The sequence below is a fragment of the Perognathus longimembris genome, chromosome 17 (assembly GCF_023159225.1).
Source record: "Perognathus longimembris pacificus isolate PPM17 chromosome 17, ASM2315922v1, whole genome shotgun sequence".
NCBI lineage: Eukaryota > Metazoa > Chordata > Mammalia > Rodentia > Heteromyidae > Perognathus > Perognathus longimembris.
The window spans coordinates 11,094,710-11,121,781 of NC_063177.1; the positions used below are offsets into that span (position 1 = coordinate 11,094,710).

General features: G+C 40.5%; 2 protein-coding genes and 1 long non-coding RNA gene across 3 annotated transcripts in view; 2 read left to right on the forward strand and 1 right to left on the reverse strand.

Moving 5' to 3' along the window:
- Positions 1-582: 582 nt before the first annotated feature.
- Positions 583-16,135, reverse strand: LOC125366480. The gene is made up of 4 exons (XR_007213845.1): positions 16,123-16,135; positions 15,420-15,597; positions 11,511-11,520; positions 583-594 (listed from the first exon to the last, which is right to left on the reverse strand). It is a non-coding gene; the product is annotated as an uncharacterized LOC125366480 (long non-coding RNA).
- On the forward strand, positions 5,714-15,044 carry LOC125366473 (zinc finger protein OZF-like). Its single transcript, XM_048367202.1, is given in 4 exon segments — positions 5,714-5,838; positions 10,929-11,055; positions 11,751-11,840; positions 13,756-15,044. Coding segments are annotated over 4 exon segments (1,563 nt in total). The 5' UTR covers positions 5,714-5,781.
- Positions 15,048-27,072, forward strand: part of LOC125366476 (zinc finger protein 717-like) — a 158,830-nt gene continuing 146,805 nt past the window's right edge. The window contains exon 1 of the mRNA XM_048367203.1: positions 15,048-15,188. Within this exon, the coding sequence (XP_048223160.1) occupies positions 15,048-15,188 (141 nt within the window). The remainder of the gene's footprint in view (positions 15,189-27,072) is intronic.

Here is a 27,072-nt window from a genome sequence, read left to right on the forward strand (position 1 = left end):
TGGGCTAGTTGGTCCAATTGTGGAATGAAAAATTGTTTACGAAGCAGTTCTGTCATTCAAGTCTTTCCTAGGTGGGTTCCTTCATGAACTTGGCAGACCAGCTGTCTTCCCAGCGCTGGGGGAATTATAAGTCTCCCATCAGAAAGCACATACAAGGCTGGTAATATGGCCTAGTGGTAGAGTGCTTGCCTCACATACATGATGCCCTGGGTTCGATTCCTCAGCACCACATACAGAGAAAAAGACAAAAGTGGAGCTGTGGCTCAAGAGGTAGAGTGCTAGCCTTGGGCCAAAAGAAGCCAGGTACAGTGCTCAGGCCCTGAGTCTAAGCCTCAGGCCTGGCCAAAAAAAAAAAAAAAAAAGCGTATACCATCCTTACATTTAAGTTCTCTTGTGAATAGGTGGACTCCTCCGGTAGGGTAGGCTCAGGCAGTAGGACTAGGCAGTCAGTCCCCTTGATTGCCAGTCTTTTTGCTTCTTGGTCAGCTAACCTGTTTCTGATGGCCTGGAGAGCTTCTCCCTTCTGATGTCTGGGACAGTGGATGATAGCAACCCTTTTTGGGGCCCAAATGGCTGCTAGGAGGCCTAATATTTCTTGTCTAATTCTGACAGCCTTTCCCTCTGCTATGAGGAGGCCCCTTTCTCTGTATATGGCTCCATGTATGTGGGCGATTGAGAAGACATACTTTCTGTCAGTATAAATACTGACATTCTTTCCTTTTTCCAGTATCAAGGCTTGAGTGAGTCTTTGGAAAAAAAATTTTGGCTTTTTGAGCTGGGATTCCAGGATGGGGGCAGAGCACTGGAGCATACCACCTCAGTTGGGGTTACTACCACCACCCCTGCATACCTCGTTCCTCCTTGCACAAAACTGCTGCCATCTGAAAAGAGGATAAGATCTGGCTTTTCCCAGGTAACATCTGTCAGCTCTGGTCAAAGTCCTTGGAAATTGGTGATAGTATCAAGGTAGTCATGCAGAAGAGTGTTCGAATCTTCAGACTCTGGCAGCAGGGAGACTGGGTTAAAAGGTGTCATATGGTAAAACTTGGTGCGTGGCTGGTCAAACAGCAGTGCCTGATACTGGGTTCTGTGAATAGCATTGGAGAGCCATCTCTCAGGAGGGCTACGTAACAAAGACTTGACTGCATGAAGGGGGTAGTAATGAACAAATCTTGTCCCAAGATTAGTTTGTCAGAGTCCCGGGTGAACATGGCAGTGGTGGCGACGGCTCTGAGGCAGGTAGGCCATCTGGCCACCACTGATTCCAGTTCTGTAGGGAGATAAGCCACCGGGCAGTATCAGGGGACCAGTTTTTGTGTGAGGAATCCTTTTGCAACTCCCCATTTTTCATTCACAAAGAGATTGAAGGGCTTGACTATATCTGGCAATGCAAGGCCTGGGGCTGAGATTAATGCCTGTTTAAGTCTGCTGAAAGCCTCATTTGGTCCAATATCTAGTGAAAGTCATTTTCAGGCCCTTTGGTGGCTTCATACAGGGGTTTAGCCAACTCTGTATTGCCAGAGATTCCACAAGGGACAGTAGCCCACAGCTCCCAGGAACTCCTGTACCTGGAGTTTAGTTTTTGGGGTTGGTATCTGGGTGATTGCTTGCAGCAAGGTGGAGAGGGTCCTCTTATCTTTTTGTAGCTCATAGCCAAGGTAAGTAGCCTGTCTGGTGCAGAGCTGAGCCTTCTTGGCTGAGACTCAATACCCCAGGCATTGCATAATGTCTAGCAAGTTTTCAGTCACCTTCTGGCACTGTGGCTCAGTTTCTGCTGCAATTTAGAGATCATCTACATACTAAAGTTACCTCCAGTTTATATGCTAGGTACTCCTGTTGGGCTTGGTGGAATGCTTCGTCCAAGATGGTGGGCAAGTTCTTGAGCCCCTGAGGCAGTTGTGTCCATGTCAACTGGCCACTCTGGCCAGTGTCCCAGTCTACCCATTCAGAGGCAAAGATGGGCTGATTCACTAGAGCCAGCAGGATTTTCAAGAAGGCATCCTTTAAATCCAATACTGTATAGACTTGTTTGGATGAAGGGAGAAGACTCAGAGAGTATATGGGTTGGGGCCAGTAGGATGGATGTCTTCCGTCTGTTTGTTTACCTCCCTCAAGTCTTGTACTGGCCTGAAATCATTGTGCCAGGCTTTATACCAGGTAGTAATGGTGTGTTCCAATGGAGATCGGCATAGGACCAGAATTCCAGCCTTTAGAAGATGGTTACTATGGATTTTAATCCTTTCTCTGGCTTCCCTGTACATTGGGTATTGCTTTACTCGGACTGGGTGGTAGTAGTTTTAAGGCTTATTACCATGATAGTGTTCCGGTGTGCAGGCAATCCTGGGGTTTAGTCTCAGCCCACGCAGAAGGAAATTTTTCCTGGTAATATTTGAGCAGGTCAGATGGCTCAACTGAAGTTGGCTGGGCTGAGAGCATTTACTCTTCCCCCAAGGGAACTGTGACTAGAAGTGTTGCATCTTCTCTTGGTCCAGTTAGCTGGACTCAAACCTGATCTTCCTGGAATTCAATCTGGGTTTTTAGCTTGTGTAAGAGATCTCTCCCTAGTAGTGGATATGGACATTGTGGAATGACCAGGAAAGAATGAGTCACAGTTACTCTTCCTAAGTTAACCTGACAGCTCATAGTACAGATATATTGTTTTGAGCCTGTTTCCCCTTGGACTGTAGTGCGTCATTTTGTAAGGGTGCCACTTGCTTGTTGGAGGACTGCATAATGGATGCCAGTGTCCACCAGGAATTCAACTGGCCTTCTCTCCACTTGAAGTGTAACTCTAGGTTCAGGGAGGGAGGTTAAGCCTGGGCCCCTTTAGCCCTCTGTGAGATGCAGCACCCAGGCACCTTTTTGTTTCTTTGGATATTTGTTCTTGCAGTGTCCAACTTCCTTACAGTAAGTATACTCATCTCTCCTGAGTCCCTCGGTCTTGGGGTGCCCTTTCATTTTGGGAGGTCTTGATATTCTCCTTTGCTGGTCTGGGGGTGGCTGGTGGCCTTGTGGAGCCATTCCCTGCTGGAAGGTGGCCACCATAATCCTAGCTGTCTTCCTAATCTGTCTATCTTCTGGGCTGTCCCTCCCATTGAAAACCTTGGCTGCTAACTCTACTAACTGACAACTTTCCTTCAGACCCTTCTATCTTCTCTAACTTTTCCCTTATGTCTGGTGCCGATTGGGGAACAAAGGCAATGTTTATAGCTCACATATTTTTGGGTGCCTCTGGATCTGTAAGGCTGTAGGTTCTGTAAGCTTCAGTGAGCCTCTCAAGAAAAGCTGTGGGGAACTCGTGAGGTCCCTGAACAACCTCATTTACCTTTGGCACATTCGGAGGCTGCTTAACAGCAGCCTCCCAATAGAGTTCAGGGAAAGAGGGCAAGAGATCCTTACCTTGGCTGTCATTTGGGTCCCAGTTAGGGCGAGTGAATAGGAAGGTTGCCTGTAAAAACTGTTGACTCAGGGCTGGGGATATAGCCTAGTGGCAAGAGTGCCTGCCTCGGATACACGAGGCCCTAGGTTCGATTCCCCAGCACCACATATACAGAAAACGGCCAGAAGCGGCGCTGTGGCTCAAGTGGCAGAGTGCTAGCCTTGAGCGGGAAGAAGCCAGGGACGGTGCTCTGGCCCTGAGTCCAAGGCCCAGGACTGGCCAAAAAAAAAAACAAAAAAACAAAAAAAACAAAAAAAACTGTTGACTCAGTGGGCTGTCCGCCCGGCCCCTAAACAAGCTTTTGGGCCTCCTGGAGGAGCCTCTGCCTCTCCTCCAAAGTGAAAAGAGCCTGTACCAGTTGACAATCATCCCAAGTGGGCTGGTGAGTGAAAAGGATAGTCTGTAGTAGGGAGATTAGAGCCTGAGGTTTCTCTGCAAGTGGGGACTTTGATTCTTCCAATTGTACAGATCAGAGTATACACCATAAAGACAAGGGTGTTCCTCCATCTAGGTTTGGCAGGATAGGATGTGCTTGCGTGAGTGGAAGGATGGGGGCTGGAGGAAGTCCAGGCCAATAGGAGGTGAGAAGAGGACTTTGAAAAGAGAGACTGAGGGGGTGAGGAGGGCTAGGGGAGTTCAGAAAGGGGTTTGTAGGAGAGAGTGGGAGGTAGGAGGAGGATCTTTAGGTAGGGTTGGTCAAAGGGAGGTAGGTTGCTAAGTAGGGGACATGTCTTCTTCCTGCAGCAATACAGGGATTTTCTCTTTCTTCTCTGGAGGAGAATGGCTCTCTCCTGGTCTGATGGACAGAACCAAACTCACCTCAGGAGGCAAAATCTTCTTTAGCCAGGATGGAGGGTCCTCTACCAGGCATCATCTGGCAAGGATGTAAGGGACCGGGTCCCAGTGACCTGGTGAGGAGAAAAGCTTTCCCTTGACAGCATAACTTAAAGGTAGATCCAAAGTTCCCTCATGAGGTCAGCCAACTCCAAAGCTTGGCCACTCTGTAGTGCAGAAAGTTTTTAACGTACCTGTATAAACCTTATTTCCAGATTCAGAGGCCTTTTCTTTAAAATGTGCCTCAATCGGTTTCAAAAGACTGCTGTTTTTGGAGGGTTGCTGTCCCATATCAAATAGCCAGATGGAACCAGGGATTCAGACACACTGACAGCACAACAGGTAAAACAAAGGCTTACAAAAGCTGCCGGGCTTAATCCATATCTGAATTCAGAACCAGAACCTGACGCCCATTCGGCTATACTAAAAACGTGCAGAGGGGAGCAGTATCAATAAAGGCCTAGGGCTGGGACCTAGAGAGGTACTCTGCGTCCAGCTTTTTCATGAGTCTCTCCAGGCATGCATATACTAACCAGACCAGAACAGACCAGCACATTACCTCCGGAGCTTTCCAGATTTCTCCCTCCCCAGACCCAGGGACAGAGAGGCTGGTACCTTAAAAGATGCAGATGGGCAGCCCAGCCTCAGTGGAGCCCATTGGCAGCCAGACTACCCCACCCAGGGCTCATCACACCATGGATCCCAGATGCGCCCCAGCCTCTTATGGGGTCCAGAAATCTACAATCAGTGAGGCCAGTTAGATTAGAAAATTTAAAAAAAGATTTTATTGAGCAAGAGTGCACTGAGGCCAGGTCCATCCACAAGTGGGGAATCTCAGAGGAGGCCTTGGGTGCCCATCAGCTTTGATTTTAAGCATTCCTGCTGGGGTCAGGAAGGGATACAAGCTTGAGCCCCAGTGGTTGTTTTAGAAGTCACTTTGATGTGTATGCTTCTTGCCACAGTTTTTCTGCTTAGCGTTTGCCTTAGAGTAGGCAGGAAGCCTGAGGGTGCATGCCTCTGTTTATCAGGAGGGAGCAGAAGCAGAGTTACAGAAGCTAAAACAGCTTCTTAGTTATCAATGAAGTCTTTTCCTTAGGCCATAATTAAATATTTTTATGTTTTTTAAAATACAAAAACAATTTTGTGATGTAGAAAAATCCAATACTGATGTGCAAACATTGCTATTAAATGATTGTTATTGTCATTCCTAGTATAACAAACCTCACTAAAATCTACAGAGTAGATTTTCATTTTTGGTTTTAATTTTTTAATTATTTTTATGGGAATATTGGTTTTTACAAATTCTGTATGTATATTACCCTAGAAATGAATTTCTTTTATACTGTCTACCAACTAATGTAGATTTGTCTTTAGCCAAGGATTTAAGGTTTTACATGACACATAAAAGATTCTTCACCCCCAAGAAGGTTTATGCTTTGAGCTAGAAAATTTGCAGCAAAATCACACAGGTTCTTTTCTGACTACCTAATTTCCCTTCTCTCCCAGCCATGCTTCCAGAATCTTCTGTTCCTTGTCAACAGCAAGAAAGAAGGAAAGGATCTGTGGTGAGTTGCTTTCTATTTCTCACTTTGTTTTACCTCCCATTTTATGAGCCTAAGGATGTCCAAAATTTAAAAACAGAACAATAGATTCAACTTCCAGAATATGTTCCTTAATCAGATAAAGATTGCTTGTAGATTTAGTGGATAAAGGTGGCTCTCATAGATTTAGTATATTATAAAATGTTACAATCTGTGTAAGTTGCATACCGATTTTCTTCAGTTTGTTTCCAGTTAATTCTAATGTGAGAAAAAGTAGTCATACTTGTTAGGTGATTCAATGACACCCAGAAGGTGACTTAGCATAGAAGGTGAAGAAGGTTCCTTAGTATTTGTTTGGAGATCATATCCTCATGAGTAACTTTAAACTACCTTCATAAAGTTAGACTGGAGTTTCTGAAATAGTGTGGTCACATACATGTTTGAATGTTCTAGAGCACTGAGTAAGCTACATGTGCTTAAGTTATTCTCCATACATACTTCTTGGATTGCTTTGTTGTCTTTGTCTTACTTGAAACTTAGGCTATACTCGAAGATGGTCTTTCTAGAAATCATTCTGTTTTCTAAGGTAAATTTTTCTCTGTTTTCTCTCTTCTCAATTTTTGACTCAGTAGATTTCATTATTTGTTTCTTTCTCTGTCTTTGTATCTGTTTTTCACTCTGTCTCTTTTTCTAAGTTCCTCTACCTTCTATGTGTCTCTCAGGTTTCTCTTCTAAATGATCTATCATTGGAGCTAGTTTTTCTTACTGATCAATTTTACTTTGTTTATGTGACTCTGACATTTTTCTTATTCACTCTCCAGGAATGTTCTTCCTAGATAGTTCTATGGGATTCCAGACCCAGAGAAAATTAGAAAACCCAAAGACATAAACAGAGAGATGGGGAGGGGGCTGAGGTCCCAAGGCTCCCTGGTACTTGAGCCCTAAGTTCTCCCAAGCAAGTATATTTGCTTGGAGTTCACACAGGGAAGGTTCCCATGGATACATGCAAAAAGAATAAAGTATGTATGTCAGTATTACAATGACTGCCAACACAATTCGTGAGAGACACTTGTTTCCTTACTCTTATGAGACAGGAGACTGCAGCCAAGAGAGTTCAGATATGAAGTCCCACCTTACCTAGCCCTCAAGGTCAGCAGAACCCAAGGTTCAGTTCCCACACTTTCTAATACTAAGGAAAGGGGGTGGCCCTCCAACTCCTTAACCCACCCTTCTGGGCCAGCTATCAGTATTTAGAGTGCTGTTGGAATGGATTTCCAACTGCTCAAGCCTTTCTTATTTTATAAGTCAACTTTCAAGTTTGCTACAGAAAATTAGCACCATTCCCCCATCTATATACAGCAAAAAATTGATTTCTCCTGACTCTATTGTCTTTGTCTGGTCTAATCTCATTTTATGTGGTTCTGCCATTTTATTTTTTCTTAGTCCATTTGAATATTTTCCTTCACTATCAGTATAAGATAAAAGGTGGGGACAGTGCCCAGGCCCAGAGTTCTAACCCCATGACTGACAAAAAAGATTAAAACTAATTAATGATAAAAGGTGTATTTGATAAGAAACAATACAATGACTAGGGTATTTTTATTTGAAATACCTCTTGTGGCAAAATCTGACAGATATTTTGTTCAGTCATAGATTTTGATCTCTGAGGAACTACATGATTAGCTAGTATGTTTGGCATCCTTCAGAATCTACTAGGAGAAATGCTGTTTTGCTTAAAACTATGTCCCTACTAATATGTATGAAGTAGTTATTTCCTTGTAATTTTTATTTGAATTTTTGCAACTATTGATTTTGAAGTGCTTTTTACATTTTAATCAACTATTTGTATCTATTCTCTTTAGAAAAGTCTCTTCAATCTTTTTTCCCGTTTGGAAATCAGATTTTCTGTGGAAGATATACTTGTTGGATTTTGTTTTATATTTTGTAATTCATGCCAGTTATTAACATATTAAGAGATATATGAGAGCATTTTCTCTCGTACTATGCTTTTGCTTCTTTGTTGACAGTGCCTTTTGATGAAGGAGGTTTTCATTGTATTCACTTAAATATTATTTGGTTTTTGATCAGGCACTTTTGGTGTCCTATCCAAGAAGTTACTGTCAAATTTAATGTCATGAAGCTTTCCTCCCTACCTGTCTTCTTTCCCTTCTTTCTCTTCTTTTTTTTTTTTTTTTTTCCAGACCTGGAGCTTGAACTCAGGGCCTGAGCACTGTCCCTGGCTTCTTTTTGCTCAAGGCTAGCACTGTACCACTTGAATCACAGCGCTACTTCCAGCTTTGTCTATGTATGTGGTGCTGAGGAATCGAACCTGGGGCTTCGTGTATATGAGGCGAGTACTCTACTACTAGGCCATAATCCCAGCCTCCTTTCTCTTCTTTCCACTCCTTTTCTGTCCTGTCTTCTTTCTTCTTTTCCCTGTCCCCTTTTCTTCCTGCTTTTCCCTCTCCCCTCCTTTTCTCTCTATGTGTAACATGAGGACCTGCTGTGTTGCCATAGTTGGTGTCTAACTCATGTCCTTTGAAACTCATGTCCTATACCTACCTCCACCTCAACCATGCCGCTGTTCGGTAGTGCTGGAGCTTGTACTCACAGGCCTCGCAGTCAGTCAGCTTCCTCATTCACTGTGGGCACTATCGCTTGAGCCATGTCACCAACCTGTTTGTTAGCTGCTAAGTTTTGAGTTGTCTACCCAGGCTGGCTTCCAGAACTCAGCGTCCTTAGTAGCTAGGCTAGGATAACAGTCTTCAATCAGAAGCACTTGTTTTGTTTTGTTTATTCTTACCTGAACCTTTAACATTAACAGTTAATTGGATCCTACAACGAAATAAGATTGTTGTTACAGCTTTATGTAATATTAATGTTCAACCTACGGTGAAATATTTCATGTTTCAAATTAAGTGTTCTACTTTATTTCTAATAATTGTACCTGTTGTAACTATGGTAGATTTTTCCGAGTTTATGGCTTTCCCAAACTCTGCAGAAGATATACCTAGGAGTATACCATACATAATTAAAATCATTTGCTTTGATTTCACATGTGAACAAAGAAATTGGCTACTTTTCATGTTGTATCACAACAATAGAGTACATTTCTTCCAGATCCGTTCTAAATTTTCTGTGTCTATTTTGCTTACAGATGATTAGAAATGTCATTTGACTTTATCCTATTTAGAACATATAGCCTATATTTCTCATTGATTTCTATAAAGTTTGTCTTAAGATTTACTCTCAAGGGCTGGGAATATGGCCTAGTGGTAAAGTGCTCGCCTCGTATTCATGAAGCCCTGGGTTCGATTCCTCAGCACCACATATATAGAAAAAAGCCGAAAGTGGCGCTGTGCTCAAGTGGTAGAGTGCTAGCCTTGAGCAAAAAGAAGCCAAGGACAGGGTTCAGGCCCTGAGTCCATGCCCCAGGACTGGCAACAAAAACAAAACAAAAAAAGATTTACTCTCAGTGTGTCAGTGTTGGTAAATTTAATACCATAGTTCTTTATAAATACCATTTGGGTTAAGATAATGCCATCCACGTGTTTGTTCATGCTTTCTTTTGGGGGCAAGGACCTTGTTTTTCTATCAATTAATAAGAGAAGTTTTACTTTTGCGATAGTATGGTAGATTTAAAAATTATAAGTATATGTCCTTCTATATGAACCATCCTGGGCCTTCAACTGAAGGCCTGGGCACTGTCCCTGTGCTACTTTGTTCACATCTAACACTCAACCACTTGAGCCACAGTGCAACTTTCTGGCTTCTTCTGTTCATGTAGTACTGAGGAATCTTACTAAGGGCTTCATGCATGCTAGACAAGCACTCTGCCGCTAAGCTACATTCCTAATCCTAAAGCTAATGCCCTTTAATTTTTTTTTTTAACAGAGGTAATTATTTGAACTCAGGTCCTCATATTTCCCAAGGAAGTACAATAGTAATTGTTCCATAAGCCTTTTCCACATAATCATGGATATGAGGGACATAACATAAAATATGAGTTCTATATATTCCTTCATACTCACCTACACATTGAGTATTTTAATGACCTTCTTTTATGTGTAGATCTGTGATGTCATCTGTTGTTATTCTCTTAAATCAGGATAATTTATTGTAACAATCGTACAATGCAGGTATAGTATTATTGAATTATCTTTACCTGAAAATATCTTCATTCTATATTTTTTAGAAGATTTCTTCTGCGTGATGAATTGTGAATAGAGGGTTATTTTCTTCCTCTTTTTTTCTTTTTGTGTTTTTGTTAATCCTGGGACTTGAACTAAGGGTGTTATCTTGAATGTACCTTAAACCTCTGTCCATTTGCCTCCATCCCTCCATGAAGGCCGATTGAAATGAAAATCTGGTCAAAACCATTTTATTCCCTTCCCTCCTGTATTCTGTATTGTAGGAGGAATGTGATATTTAAAATAGTTCATGCTAGGATATATCATTGTATCTATGACCACACTTAAACCTGCAGTATCTTAATATAAAAAATTATTATATGATTTTTTTATGTGGGAAACTTCTAAGGGCCAAATCAATCATTAACTACTTTTTTGAGTACTATTACTCTCTTTAACATTCACTTGGACACTGCTTTTGGTGGCTCGACTGTTGTGTTATGTATTTTGTGTAATGTCCTGAATATATTCTGAGTCCTTATGAGAGCACTTTTCAATACAGGATCTAAATAGGCATTTCAGTGAGCTAGAATGTGAAAGTGCAGTGATTAATTATTTGTTTCCTTCATTGATACCCTTATATATTGTAAATTTTATTGAAATGAGCAAAACACTCTTTCAATCACCTACCTAATCTTAATGTTGTCATGCCAGATTATTGTTTCCTTAGAATTGTTGTCTTGTTTCTATTGATAGCACCAGAAATGTGTTCTGATGTATTACGGAAACTTTGTAATTTAATTACCAAGTTCATATATTGGCAAGTATTTCTGCCTAGATATTGATTTCCCTCATTGTATAGATAACACTGACAGTGCCAAATATTTTACATAATTCAAATGCATACATATAGAAGAATGAAATTCCAGACTTGGTGTTCTCTTGACTCAGGGCTCATTATTTGAAATCAATGTGCCCTCACAGAAGCTGGTGACTTTTGATGACGTGGCTGTGGACTTCAGCTGGGAGGAGTGGCAGGTCCTGGACATTGCTCAGAGGAATCTGCACAGAAATGTAATGCTGGAAACCTACAGCAACCTGGTGTCCTTGGGTGAGCCAAAGTCACATTAACTTGCAAGGTCAAATGCTGTGGTTTTAATAGATATATGGATATTTATGTTACTTGGGTATAAGATTTCAACTTGCAGAAAGTGTCACTTGTTTGGAAGAAAAACTTCACTTGATTATGGAACTCTTGAGGCAATTCATTCTCATTTTTCCAGAAGCCAAACCAGCAGTTTGTCAAAAGTTCCAAACTATGTTCCACTAACTGGAGACTGTCTTTTCAAACTTAATGAGGTTATTGCAGGTGGATATACAATCTAGAATGATTATGTTTCACTATTGCTTGCATACTCTGGAAATCCGGTACTTTAAAGTCAGTATTTATAGTCCAAACCTGGCACACCTGTAATCCTAGCTACTCAGGAGCCTGAAAGCCAAGGGTTTTGGTTTTAAGTCAGCAATGGATGAAAAGACCCCATGAGATTCTTATTTTCAAGTGACCACTCAAAAACTGGAAGTGGAGTTGAGGCTCAAGCTGGCATAGTGGTAACCTGAATCAAAGAGGTGAGTTTAGGCCACAAAATGGGCAAAGTAAATCCCAAACTTGGGGAAGGTCAATAATGAAGGTGGTGAGAAATGAGAAACAAGAATTAGGAGCAACCTTGTGAACAGGATGTCTGAGACCTTACAGCAATGATGATCCAGCATGATCTATAGTTCTCTACTCTTTCTTCTTAACAGCGCCCTGTGTTCCTACACCTCAGTTGATTGTCAAGCTCCACCAAGGTGCAGAGGCATGGACAGGAGAAGCCTCAGACAAGAATTTCACAGGTGAGATAAAACATCTTCTGTAGTGGTACTAGAGCCAGAGCCCAACTGAGAAGTTCATCTTGAGCTGTATGGAGCAATATTTTTCATATTTCCTGAATCATGTGAGGCAGAGAACTAGGTGATTCTTTTTCAAGAACTTGTCAATCAAGAATTCATGTGGAGACCAACTGAATTTGGTGTGGCAATATAGTTAAAGTTAGCCATTCTCCTTTGCTTTGTTTAAAAACATCCTGAAGCAGAAAAAGATGACAAATGTAGAAAATGGAATCTCTTTTTCTTTGAAACTAGGACTATGTAGGTATGAGGAAATAAGGAGTATGCCAGTTCTGCTACTCTCCAATACTGAAAACAGCTTATTGGTGGTGCTGAGCAATAATTGGGATTCAGAACCAAAACTTTCCTTCTAGTGGGTATCATGACTTGGGTGGCGAGCTGCCGGGCTAGATTCACCTCCCCTGGTGCGGGGATGCTAAGCTTACTCCCTTATCAGTGCTCCCCTTTTCACCCTCTTCCCCGGGCGCCCGACCCGCAGGCGGCCAAGGTGGAGCGAAGGGACACAGGCAAGCCTAAAGTGCATGCAGCCGAATGAGATTCCCTTTTCCTCCCTCCTTACCCACCAAGGAAGCCAGGTGCAGACGGAGACACTTCGGAGAGTAATCCGGTTTATTCGGGAGGGGCTCATGGTAATATAGTAGTGATGACGAGGATTGAGCATGAGCTGGCGATAGGCTGGCGAGCTTGTCCGTCCAAGAGCAGCTCCCAAGGAACTCCCTCATGGGCTAACATCACTTCCCATAGTACTGCCCTCTGGGCAAAGTCCGCAAAAAGGGAGCACTTGTGCTCTCTGGTGCAAGGTGGGGGATGGTCTCAAAGCTATCCCTTCTGGTTCCAGACCCAGAAGGAGATAGGTGTGGCTTACTTCCACACTGTCCCAGGGCTGGGGAAAGGGCGGCGTCTTGGGAGCGCTCTCATCACCCTTCCCCACTTAAGGTCAAGATGAATCCCCAACAGCGAGCTGGAGTATCTTTGGTCTTTCATGGTTCTGTAGGAACAGGAGTGTCAGAAAAGGAATTTTGATGATACTTTGTCTAAGGTGGGAGAGAAAGGAATTTTAAAATTCTACAAACACTGGAAATAATTCTGAGTGAGATGTTAGAACTGAAATGATTGATGTAGGTATAAGTATTTACTGTCCGGAACCATTACTGCTTAGTTGAAAGCCAAAGGGATGTTAAAACTTTCTCGCTTTTGTTTTTTTAAATGATTACTTATTTATTGTCAAGGTGATGTACAGAGGGGTTACAGTTTAATACATAAGGCACTGGGGACATTTTTTGTACAATTTGTTACCTCCTTCCTCACTTCCCTCCCCCCCCCCCATGAGTTGTTCAGTTGGTTTACACCAAACGGTTTTGTAAGTATTGCTTTTGGAGTCATTTGCCTTTTTTATCCTTTATCTCTCAAGTTTGATATTCTCTTATGGTCTGAATCTAGAAAATATTTCTGTCCCTCATCTTATTGATGAGAAGCAAAGCAGCACAACATATCAACTATTTCAAGAAAATAAAACAAAACTCTGTTCGCTTATGACCAAATAACACAATATTTCAGAAAAACAACCCCAAGAGTATTAAAGGCAGATGGTAAGTACTCTTGTTAAACCTCTAACTGTGCATATATGAATAATTTGAGTAACTATTTGCTCTGGGGAAAAAAGAAAACAACTTGAAACTGAGATAAAAACATGGTTTTCCATTCAAAAATGTTACTACTTCTTTCTTAATTAACACATTAGGAGAAAAAATCATATGTTCCTCATAAATCAGTTCCTTCTTTGCTATTTTGAAATATTTTCACAGTTAGGAATCTTGGGATATTGTTTATGTTTTTGTCTTTTTTCTCTAACTCATTTTAGATGTTGAAGAAATGGAGGACATGTTTAAAACTTGCCAGGAAAGTACAGATGAATGTCTCTGTGAAGGAGCAGTCATGAATACTAAGACAGAGAAGGAAAAAGTAGCAACGGATTTTTATCTGAGGTCAAAACATAAGCCAGAGCTGAATAGGAATAATGGAAACTTTTTAGGAATGAGGACTGAGGAGTTCCTTGAGTATCAGAACATGCTTTTCTATAGTGAGCTCGAGGAGATGCAGGCTGCATATAGACCTGGTGTGTCTCCTGTAGTTGAAGAATCTAACCAATGTAGAAAGTCTTTTAGACAGAAGTCATACCTCACTCTGCATCAGAGAACAAACACAGAAAAAACATCTTATGGATGTAACAAATGTGCAGCGTCTTTCAAGTGCAAGTCACAACTTACTAATCATGAGAGAACACACACAGGAGAGAAACCTTATGAATGTAACAAGTGTGGGAAATGTTTTACCTCCAAGATAACCCTTACTCATCATCAGAGAATTCACACAGGAGAGAAGCCTTATGAATGTAAAATATGTGGAAAGTCTTTCAGATACAAGTCATACCTCCCTTCTCATCAGAGAACACACACAGGAGAGAAACCTTATGAATGTAACCAATGTGGAATGGCTTTCATATGTAAGTCAACCCTCAAAACTCATCAAAGAATACACACGGGAGAGAAACCTTATGAATGTAACCAATGTGGAAAGTCATTCATCCAGAAGATACAGCTTACTGCCCACCAGAGAATACACACAGGAGAGAAACCTTATGGATGTAACAGGTGTGGAAAGTCTTTCACCCAGAAGACACAGCTTATTGTCCACCAGAGAACACACACAGGAGAGAAACCTTATGAATGCAACCAATGTGGGAAATCTTTCAGTTCCAAGTCATACCTTAGTTATCATCAGAAAACACACACAGGGGAGAGACCTTAGGAATGTAACAAATGTGGACGGTCTTTCAGAGGGACATCAAGCCTCAATGTTCATCAGAGAATACACACAGGAGAGAAAACTTATGAACGTAACAGATGTAGGAAACCATTCACCAAGAAGGAACACCTTACTGTCCATCACAGAACACAGACACAGGAGAGAAACCTTATTTATGTAGCAAATGTGGAGTCTTTCAAGTTCAAGCCTAATCTTAGAGCTCATCAGAGAATACATACAGGAGAGAAACCTTATGAATGTTACAAATGTGGAAGGCCTTTCAGACAGAAGCAATACCTTACTGTTCAGAGAAAAACATACGGGACTGAAACCTTATGGATGTAACAAATGTGGAAAGTTTTTCAAGTGCAAGTCACACCCTACTGTGCACCAGAGAGCATACAGGACACAAACCTTATAAATATAATAAATGTGGAAAGATCTTCAAGTGGATGTCACAACTTAGCACACATAACAGATTTCACACAGGTGAGAATCTTTAGGAATTTAACAAATTGGAGAAGTATTACACCCTCACATTTCAAGGATAAGAGAATTCATACAGTTGAGATGCTTTATGAATGTAGCAAATGTGCAGTTCTTCAACCAGAAGGCACAAATCAGGGTTCATCGTTGAACATACGCAGGAGAGAAACCTTACGAATGTAACAAATGTGGAAAGTCCTTTACCAAGGACTCATGAATCCATGTTTATGGAACACACATGGGGGAGAAACCCCATGAATGTTATAAATGTGGAAAGTCTTTGATCTGGAAGGCATACCTCAGTGTTCTTCAGAGTAGTGACTCACATAGGACAAAAGAAAACTAATGAGTACAATTACACAGTGACATTTAATTAGAAGTCAGCCTTAGTGCATCTGAGAACGGCAAATGACTTACTTTTTCCAGTTCCCTCTTTGAAGGGAAGGTCTGTTGGAAGACACCACTCCTTGTTTATTCCAAAATGTGCACTGTAGTAAAATCTGTCTCTTCACCTTTTCTTCTGAAGTTAGTTCATGAAACATTGAGAGAAGTGGAAAAAACACACATTTGGGCATAGTTTCTTTGTGTGTGGGTACAAGTCCTGTAGCTTGTGAACTTTCAGCCTAAGCACTGTCCTTAAGCATTTTTGCTCAAGACCAAAACTACACTTAAGTAACAGGTCCATTTCTGGATTCTTCATTTCTTGTTCAACTTGTTACCTCCTCCCTCATTTCTCCCCCTCCCCCTTTCCTTCTCCCACCAATAGTTGTGCAGTTGATTTACACCAAATAGTTTTGTAAGTATTGCTTTTGTAATGGTTTGTCTTTTGTCCTTTGTCTCTCAATTTTGATATTCCCTTTCCCTTCCCCAGTTCTAATACCCATATAAACAGTGTTCAGGGTATTTGGATGAGTTACAGTGGTGGTGGAGGTACAACCACAGGAAAGGAATACAAGAGAAACAAAACAGTCAAACAAGAAAAACAAACACAAAAAATAGAAAAGGTATGGTTTCACATGGCATGTTCATGATAATTACAACAGTCGTATAACTCTTGTTTATGTAACGTGGAATTAATTTCTCTTGGCATCATCTTATGTGATCACATGGGTATAGCTATTCCGGTATTTTGATCTTCTACCATGATTAGCCAAATCATTTACCAGCTATTGCCTATGAATGGGTAGGTTCTTATCACTGAAAGTCAGGAATATGTGCTAGAGGCCTGACTTCTTGAGGAGTTGCACTTTTATGGTTAGGCTCTCACTGCTTGTGTTAGTCATTTTAATAAAAGAACCACAACTCAACTTCCATTTTGGTATTAGCGTATGATGGTACTTCTAATCCTGGTTGGCAGAAGAAATAAGCAAAAAATAAGTGGGTACTTGAAGGAGTAAAGTTGGGTCAAGGGGAACTTGCTAAACAAAAGAAAAGAAGAGGGGGAGAATGTGGCCAGGAGTGCAATGTACATCTTACAAATTGAAGAGGAAGAGGCGGAGTTGGTAGGCAAAGGATGTGTGAGAATATGTGTGAATTGTGTGACATTGATCAATATATTGTACTCATGATTTGTTAAATAGCAGCTCTTTAGTACAACTATTTGAGGGTAATAAAAGGAAGGAAAATGTGGCTACATCTGCAGTTCCCTTATTCACTTACAAACAACAAAGATATTACATCGTTCTTTGGTAAATAGAACCGCATATCAACTTGTTAATTAACTAAATTAAACTTCTCGGGGCAAAGTTATTTGTTGGCTCTCATATGTGGGATGTGATCTTAAAAGATACATATGCAAATAGGTATATGTAATATGTATAATTATATCCTTAAACTAGTTGTGTTGGCTGTGAGTGTGGCTTAGTGGTACAGTGCTTGCCTAATATGCATGAAGCCCTGTGTTTGATTCTTCAGTGGCACATAAGAAGAAAAAAATCAGAAGTGGAGCACAGTGGCTCAAGGGGTAAGCTTAGGGATAGTGCTCATGCCGAGTTCAAGCCCCAGAATTGGGTAAATAAAAAACACATGTATTTTAAATAGTGGATCTATTTGAGGATGCCAAGAAGGAGGTGATAGAGGGAATGAATATGACAGAAAATAACACTGATATACATGGTATGTGTGTAGGAAGACTGCACATAGAAACTCAATGAAAACAGTACTAGAAGTGGGGTTGGGGGTAGACAAATGAAGTGAGTAATTGATTCATCTGCTGAAAGTAAATATATGCATTATGAAATACCAAAGTGAAGCTAATTTGCACAACCAACAAAAAACAAATGACAGTACTGCTCAAAAAGAAGTACATTCTAGCTGGGAATATGGCGTAGTGGTAGAGTACTCACCTCATATACATGAAGCCCTGGGTTCGATTCCTTAGCACCACATATATAGAAAAAGCCAGAAGTGGTGCGGTAGCTCAAGTGGTAGAGTGCTATTCTTGAGCAAAAAGAAGCCAAGGACAGTGCTCAGGCCCTGAGTTCAAGCCCCAGGAATGGCAACCAAAACAAAAAACAAACAAAAAGAAATACATTCAATACCTGACTTGTATAACTCTGACCCCTCTGTACATGTCCTTTACAATAATTTTTTAAGACACAAATAACAGGATTGTAAAATAGTTTCTGTTGAGGACATAGGTACCAGAGGGAGCAGGGAGGGTGAATAGAAAGTTAACGGAGGGTGTATATGAATATATAAATATATATCCATATATGTAGAGAGAGAAATTGATGACATTGGGTTTTTCTTTGTATGTTTGTTCTTGTGTGTTGCCAGTCCTGTGAGCTTGAACCCAGGTTGTGGTCACTGTCTATGAGCTTCATTGTATTCAAGGGTATCACTCTGCCACTTGAACAACAGTGCCACTCCTGGCTTTTTTTTTAAAATGGGTTACTGAGGAATGAACCCAGGGCTTCATGCATGCTTGGCAAGCACTCTACTCCTAAGCCACATTCCTAGCCCAGCTGATTTTATTTTAAGAAAAGGGATGAGGAAGGGAAGAGAAGAAAGATCAATTCATATGCATATGTAGAAATATCACAATGAACCTCTTTTGGTGAACTATTTAAATATAAGGGGATAAAAACATAGCCAAAGTATTGTTGACCATAAAAATCATTCAGCCCTCCAGGTGCTTGTGGCTAATGTCTTAAAGTATTCTGGAGGCTCAAATCTGCGCATCACAATTCCAAGTGAAAGGAAAGTCTTTGAGACTCTTATCTCCAATTCATTACCAAACAAAACAACCAAAAACCTGGGAGTTGAGCTGTGCCTCAAGAGTAGAGCACTAGCCTTGAGTAAAAGAGCTTCAGGGACAGCCCTCAAGCCCAGAATTCAATCTTCAGGCCTGCCACATCTGTCAGATACTTAAGAGATGAGGAATGGGGGCTCAGGGGTCAAGCATGTTCTCATGTGAAGCCCAGGGCTTGACCCTTAGTACTACAGACATCATAAGAAAAGAAAGTGGCCTTATGAATGTACAAACATAATGTTGATACATGCTTAACAATATGAACTTGAAATTTTCAAAGATGCATTTTGATGTCATACTTGATGATGCTACTTTATTAAAAATGAACCAATTACTGACAGAGTTGGTTTAGTAGACATCACACACAAAATTGATTTTTAGCAGGGTGCCCGTGGCTCACATCAATAATCCTAGTTGCTAAGAAGGCTTTGATATGAGGAGGGCAGTTTGAAGCCATCCTAGTCAGATGAATTGCCAATATAAGGCCAGAAAACTGAAGTGGCACTGTGGCTCAAAGTGGCAGAGTACCATCCTTCAGTGAAACAGCTCAGAGAGAGTGCCGAGGTGCTCCCCAAGTTCAAATCCTACAGCCAAAAAACAAAAATTAAAAAAAACACAAACACCTTTCTTTGACCTTCCATTTTTCTTTCACTCTACCTTTTTTACTTGTCTGCTTTGAATGAAAGCTCCATCTCATTCTACCTTCTTCCTTTACACTTTTTGAGATTGGTCCCTGGGACTTGTGCATGGATGGTGGGTAATACATAACAGCCTATTCTTTCTTCTTTTAACATAAAAGTCTGCTTATTCAAATTAGTCAAATTTTCACTTTAAAATATAAACTGATTTGTGACTTGAATTCATTTTCAATAGTACTTCCTTTCCAGTTACTGCAGGGGCCCCACAGAGACAGGTGCAATTCCTTTGCTGTCCCTTATAAATTTCCTGTTGTACATTTCACCTGACTACAATCTAGCATCAACAGATACATTTCTGCCTTTATTATTTTGAACACAATTGGATTTGTTAGGGTAAGTAAGAATAAGTGAAGAAAACCTTCCCTTTTCATTTATTTATGGTGATTGTAATGGTTCCATTTAACAGGAGACTTAAGTTCCTCATTCCTGTAATTTGAGGTTTCTCTGAACTACTTTTCAATTTATTTTCTGTTAACAACCCAGGGGACACTACTGGTGATGAATCTATAGCTTTTCCCTTGATACAGAGATACCCTAAATTTGAGCCATACCCGGAGCACCTAAATCTTTGTATTTATTTCAAACATTTTTGCGAATTAGGTACCATTAGTAAATCTCAAAGGATGTTTCAGAGATCCCAATGCTCTTAGGCCTATGTAGCTAGAATTATAATCAAGAACTATGATATCTCACTTACTCAAAGTACACATGATGGCAAAGTATTTCATTTTTGCTTTTTTTCTATGAGCTAGTAAGCTCAGAGCCCGAGGGTTTTCCTTGAGGTTTTTGAGTTAATGATGCCACTCTACCTCTGCAGGCCCAGCTCCAGTTTTGCCTGTTTAGCAATTAAAGTCTTCTGAAGTACTGCTCGACTTTACTACAATGGCTGATTTGGAACTGTGATCCTCAGATCTCAGGCTGCTCAGTATTTTCCCACATTTTAGAAAATCTTTGTTGCTTCCTGTACTTTGAAGGATAATTTAAGTGGCTACAACCCTCAGAATTGGACATGTTTATTTAGTTCTGAGTGTACCTGAAGCAGTAGAGTTCCAGCCTTAACAAAGATGCTGGAGGGTATCTCCCAGGCCCTGTAAGGAAGGAAGGAAAGAAGCAAGGGACGAAGGATAGAAAGAAGGATGGAACAAAGGAATGAAGGAATGCAAGAATAAGCAATATTCAAAAGAAGAATGTTTAATTTTTGGTGAATCTGAGAATTATTCTTTTAGAGGTAGGGCTCAAGAAAAATGGCTTTTACAAAAAGAAAATTCTTTTTAACTGCTTAGAAAATGATGCACAGGCTCTAATATTTTATAGTATTTGAATGAAACTGCTAACATAAAGTCTTCCTTTACTCAGACACAGAAAGGTTGACCTAAGTTTAGTATTCCTGGAGCCAAGATGGATGCCATTATCTAGTTAAGGAATTAAATACATGCTGAAGGCTCTTAGAAACATGTTTGTGTTACCTTACGATTGCTTAGCTGGCAAACCAAGACCAGAACTCCAGGTGCTATACAACCCAGTCATTTCTAATAAGGCCTGCCTGAACTCTTTGCTTAAATTAAAAGCTCTACCTTTGTACTCTCATGAATAAAATTGTTTGCCTATTTGAGGTCTTGAGCTCAGGACCTGACTGCCATCCTTGACCATTTATGTTTTGTGTTTTTAAACCAGTGTTCCCACTCTACTACTTGACCCACAGCTGTATTTCACGATTTTTTTGGTGGTTAATTGGAGATAGTTGTACTGACTTTTCCTGCTAGAGCTGGCTTCAGAGGACTTTCTCTTATCCTGGCCTCCAGAGAAGTTGGGGAATAAAAGCATGAGCCCTCGGGGGCCTGCTGAAGACATCTTTTCTCTCTGGGAAAAGAGATTTCATCCAGAGGCCTATCGCAGGCTTCCTAGTCCTTCCCCAATTCCATATTTTTTAAGTATTTAGATGGCCTTTAAATCCTGGCCATGACTGCATTTCAAGATGAAGACAGTGGACTTACATTCCAGACATGAAGAGATTGCTAGTTTATCACACCAGCAGTTAAAAATGAGCCAATGACACTACCTCACATGTGGCATCTTAGCTACTTGCGAAGGTGAAATGAGAAACATCTTGTTTCTAGGCCATCCCATGTAAAGGCATCATCAAATATTATTTTAGCCAATAAAAGGATGGCTCTTGTCCTATGTGCCTATCTTCTTTGCTACTTGTGACATGTATATAACTATATAAATTAGTGTCTAGAAAAGTCTAGGCAAAGAACCACGACCAAAACTGGAAAAATGAGTGATACAAAAGGGCTTCTGGTGTGCTTGAAAATGGAAAGTAAGCCTCAAAAATATTTGCCACTGAGTTCAAACATGAGGACCACTAACATAAATAATACAGACAATAAATTCTTCAAGGGCCTGGGAATGTGGCTTTGCGGTAGAGTGCTTGCCTAGCATGCATGAAGCCCTGGCTTTGATTCCTCAGCACCACATAAACAGAAAAAGCTGGAAGTGGCACTGTGGCTCAAGTGGTAGAATACTAGCCTTGAGCAAAAGGAAGTGAGAGACAGTGCTCAGGCCTTGATTTCAAGTCCCAGAACTCCCAAATGGTTATAAATTCTTAAAAATATTTAATGTAGGCATTTGAGCATGTTTTATAGAATGGTAGGAAAACAGACCTTTCTTTACCAACTGATTGCAAAAGGACTTTGCAAATGGCAAAATGATGTTACAAACCTTATGCTTGCTGTCCGGTTCTTTGCAAACAATGAGTCCTGCTTGCATCAAGTAATTAAGAACTCATTATGCAACAGGGCATTGGGTGCCTCACATCTGTATCCTTCATTACTGAAGAGTATGAGATCTAAAGATCACAGTTGGAAGGCCATCTAGGTAGGAAAAATCAATGGTGCTGTGATTCAAGATGATAAACTGCAATCACTTTTGTAGTTTATCACAAAAGCTCAAGCACAATCCCCAGTCCCTGAATAGAACCCCGAGGCCTGGTACAAATTTGCCCCTCAGGCAGAGAAGTTACCATTTCTGTCTAAGCCTAAAGTGCTGCATAGGATAGAGTCACTGTCCCTCAATTTAAGTGGATTTTTAAATGTCTTGTAAGCCATTGTAATGATAGATTTTCGCAAAGAGTTTGGTATCTTTATTCGTGGAAATGCACATAAATATACCTTTATACACTAGCTTGCAGAGGTGCAAGTTATTATATAGGACATTGTGGCCCATAAATACAAGTTCTAGAATGATGACTTAAAAGAGATCTCAACACATAAAATGTGGTTAAATATTTTAGTATACTTTAGACAGAAGCATGACAACTGAAAGAGTCAAACAGAGACCATTTAAGACCCCAGAAGACCAATACATTTGAATATGGAGACAATGTTCTTCTGTTATGGGCCCATTGATGTAGGAGAAACACTCTTTTCACTCTAATATTTCTAGATGTGTTATGGTTATTCTCTCCTTACTGATTACACTCCCTATAAAGGCCACTCCCAGGGGTGGATGACAGGATAGGTAGTTACAGCTCATTGTAAAGCTCCTGGATCCTGAGAAGAGCAGGGGTGAACCATGACTTGGTTACACATGCACCCTGGACCCAGTCACTAACACTTGGGTGAGTTATATACTTTTTAGAAAGTCAAACGTCCTACCAAAAAGTTCATCCTGTAGTAATTTCCAATTAGGCTTTAGAAGATTTCTGACTTTGTAATGACAATTTTAATTCTAAGATTATTTTCAGATTTCCAATTACCATTCAAGGAATTTTATTGTATAAAATATATAAATAAACTATGATCTAAGTTACAGAATTTCTGATGTCTTTGGAGGACCATCATCACCAGGAGCAGTTAATACCACCCAAATTCCTGACCCCAAAGAGTCTGGTCACCTGAGATCTAAGCACTCGACTAAGAAGCCCCAGACCCCTGGAATCATCACTGCAATGTAAAGTACAATAATCCTAGAGAGAATGACATGTGAACCCTGATTTCTTCCTGATATTAACCTTGAATGATGTACCTCAGAATCTTTGGGAAGGATAGAAGCTGGGATGCTGAGTTCAGTGGGCACTGAACAAAACTGACATCATGGGGTTTTTCCTTGACCCTCAAGGACAACCCAAGGCTCCCTTGCATTACTTTGAGCACTCTCCTATCTTTGTGTTTGACTACTTGTAGGTCATTTTTTTCTTCCCCATAATTACCACAACATTAAGGGTACATTTTCCTGCTTTTTTGTAACACATCTTAGCCTAAATTTTCTTTTCTGTCCTTTTCATGACTTTTTCAGTTCATTTAAATATTTTTCTTTCAGGTTTCTGGGTCTCAGAGATCCTTGTATGAAATCCATATTGCAGAGATATTAGCACTTTGACAAGATCACTATCTGGGGCACCCATGTGCAACCATATTTTTCCTCACATATATATGATCTCTGAGCCTAACCAAGCAATTTCTTTATGGTGCTCATTATAAATTAAACATTTGTTACCAAAAGTTTTAATGGCAACTTTCATTTCACTAATATATGTTCGTTGTCACGAAGGGTTAGGTTGGGCTGGGAAGGATGGGGGAGGATGTTGAAATGGGTGATATTGCTCAAGACACACTGAAGTAATAAACTGATTTCAATAATCCCTTCTTTGCACAAGTATTTAAAGCACATAGAAATATACTTTTGAAAAATGTTGTGGCCACAATTAGTTCTGAGAGGCAGATAGGGAGATGGTCAACCTGTAGGTTTCACTGAGCTGAGGAGAACATACCATAGAGGGCCAGGTAGCTCATTTCCCTCTCAGTACATCCAGACCTCTCCAACATAGGTCTGATGTGTAGCCTTCTGTCCGAACATGGACACCGTATGTTGTTATGAAAAGGTTCCACTGGTCTGTATTGATCATTTTTTAACTAAGATCATTAGCTAAAAATTCGTAGGAAACTTTGCAGAAGACACCAGGAATCCAAAAACCAAACCAGATGTGGGGGCAGTGTTGGAAGCGTCACAATTCCAGATTTCCAATTTTGCTACAGCTCTATAGTGAAAGGAATAGCTTGTTAATGGCACAAAAATAGGCACGATAAACAATGGAACAGAGGGGTCCCAGAAGTAACATATACTCACATCCATCTAATATTTGACAAGGGATCCAAAAGTATTAGTTGACAAAAAGACCATCTCTTCATGGAATCACACCAGGGAAACTGAATATCCATATGCAGAAGAATAAAACTGAATACCCATGTGTCACTCTATACTACTGCCAATTCAAAAGATATCAAATGTAAGACCTGAAACCTTGAAATTACCAGAGAAGGCATAGAGGGAATGTTCTAACTTAGAGAAATAGGGAGGAACTTTGTGAATAGAGGTCAGGGGCTCATCAAATCAGAGAGAGAATTGACAAATAGAATTACATCGGGCCAAAATGTTTCTGCACAAGAAAGGAAGCACTTACTCAGCTAAAAGTCAGCCTATGGAATAGAAAAACTTTGGTATTTATACATCTGTCAAGGACTTAATTTCCAGAATATACAGAAAAGTGAAGAAATTAAACCTCCAAGAAGGAATGATTTGATCCAGTGAATAAATGGAAAAAGAAGCTAAATACTTCTCAAAGGTAATAATGATTAACCAACATGTTAAGGAATGCTCAATATCTCTGTCCTTAAAGGAAATGAAAATTAAAGCAACACTGAGATTCCATCTCACCCCAGTGGCAATTCTGAAAAATAAAACAACAACAGTTACTGGTGGGGATACAGTAGAAGAGAAACCCTGTTATGCTGTTTGGTGAGAAGTTAAACAGGTGAAACCACTCTGGAAGGAAGTTTAGCGATTCTTCAAAAAAGGAAACCTAGAAGTATTCTATGATCTAGCTATAACACTGTTATGCATTTACCTAAAATGTTATAAATCAGGATACAGTGAATTCATATGCATACCTATTTCATTGTTGAATTATTCACCATAGACATGTTATGGAAATGGCCCAAATGCCCTACAATGGAAAAATGGATCAACGAAATGGAATTCTTTAGGAAATACATATGTCATTTGTAAGGAAATAAGTGAACCTATAAAAAAATAGGCTGAGGGCCTGGGAATGTGGCTTAGTGGTAGAGTCCTTGCCTAGCATGCATGAAACGATTTGTTCCATTCCTCAGTACCACATAAAGAGAAAATGCCAGAAGTGGTGTTGTGGTAGAGTGCTGGCCTTGAATAAAAGAGGCTCAGGGACAGTACTCAGATCCTGTACCCAGATCCATTACCCAGATCCTGACAGTACCCAGAATCCCCAGGACTAGCAAAAAAAATATTATGTTAAGGGACATCAATAAGGCTCAGAAAGACAACAACATGCACGCGCGCGCGCACACACACACACACATTGACAGATACACACAGTATAGTGTGTGCAGGAGAGGATTCTCATTCTGCAAATCCTCTGAACAACTGCCCCGGCCAGCGGGGTTTTGTCAACAGGAACCCGAGGGGGAGTGGACCTGATTGAGAGACAAACCAGACCCAAGGAAGGAGACCAAGACAGGATTCTGATCAAAGTCAAACTTTATTTTTTGCACAGCAGCTTCTATAGTGATTAGAAAAGGGTAGCTAACGTAAGCAGGGCTGTTAGTTTGCTAGGTTACTAAACTACAAGATGTACGTTACAAGAAGGTTATGGGTGGGTGATTTTCAATGAAGGGTAGTGTGTACTTCCAAGCAGGATATCAAGACTGACCAACCTGCATGGATGAGATATCACAGGAACCAAACATTCTTTTCAGTTAAGCCCTATAGTTTTTTCATGTAACAATAGGACAGCCATTTGGCTCCCGTCAAACAACGGACAGTTTAACATAATGAAAGCTAGAAAGCTGGAACATGTCTTTTTAGGGGAAGGGACTGAAGTGAAAGGAAGAGGGGCAAAGAGAATGGTGGGTCAATGCAGTCCTAATATTCAGTATATGGATGTGAAAATTGATCTGGTGAATTGGCATTGGTGTGATTGGGAGAGATGGGGAGAATGATCAGAGGGGTGACATTGATCAAGGTGTACTGTACTCACAAACTGACCTGTGGAATGGAAACCCTTCATACAAATTCTTAAAGTTAATAAAAGGGAATACTTTGTTATAAAATGATTTTGGAATGTAAGTACTGTTTCAGAGGATTTTTTTCTAAACAAAATAAAGATGACTGAGTGCTGATGGCTCATACCTGTCATTCTAGCTATTCAGCAGGCTGAAATCTGAAAGTTTCAGTTTAAAGCCAGCCTGGCCAGGATGGTCTTATTTCTCTAATGTCAAATTAAATACCAAGAAATCCAGAAGTGGGGATCCTGTGATACAGTGCTAGTGGTGAGCAAAAAAGCTCAAGGACACTGTCCAGGCCCTGAGATCAAGACCCATAATTGCACACATACACACGTGCACTTACACACACACACACACGAAACACAAATTTCAATGTAAGTAAGTTTTAACGTATATGGAGTTTATGACATAATTGTGGGCAAGCTATAATTCAAAAGTTATCTAAATGGTTTTGTAACTAGCACCTCATTCTCTTTTTCTATAGTAGCAATGCTATGTTACAAACATTGTTCTGTTCTTAGTTTTGTTTTATTTTGTCAGTCCTGGGGCTTGCACTCAGGGCCTGAGCACTGTCCCTGGCTTCTTTTTGCTCAAGACTAGCACTCTACCACTTGAGCCACAGTGCCACTTCTGGCTTTTCCTATATATGTGCAGTTGAGGAATCGAACGCAGGGCCTCATGTATATGAGACAAGCACTATACCACTAGGTCATTCTCCTAGCCCCTTGTTCTGTTCTTGGTGTAAAGATTTTATTAAGCAACTGACTTTAAGGAAGAGGTTTTTTTCCTAAGCACTATAATTGTTCATATCTTTTTTATTTTTTGCCAGTCCTGCT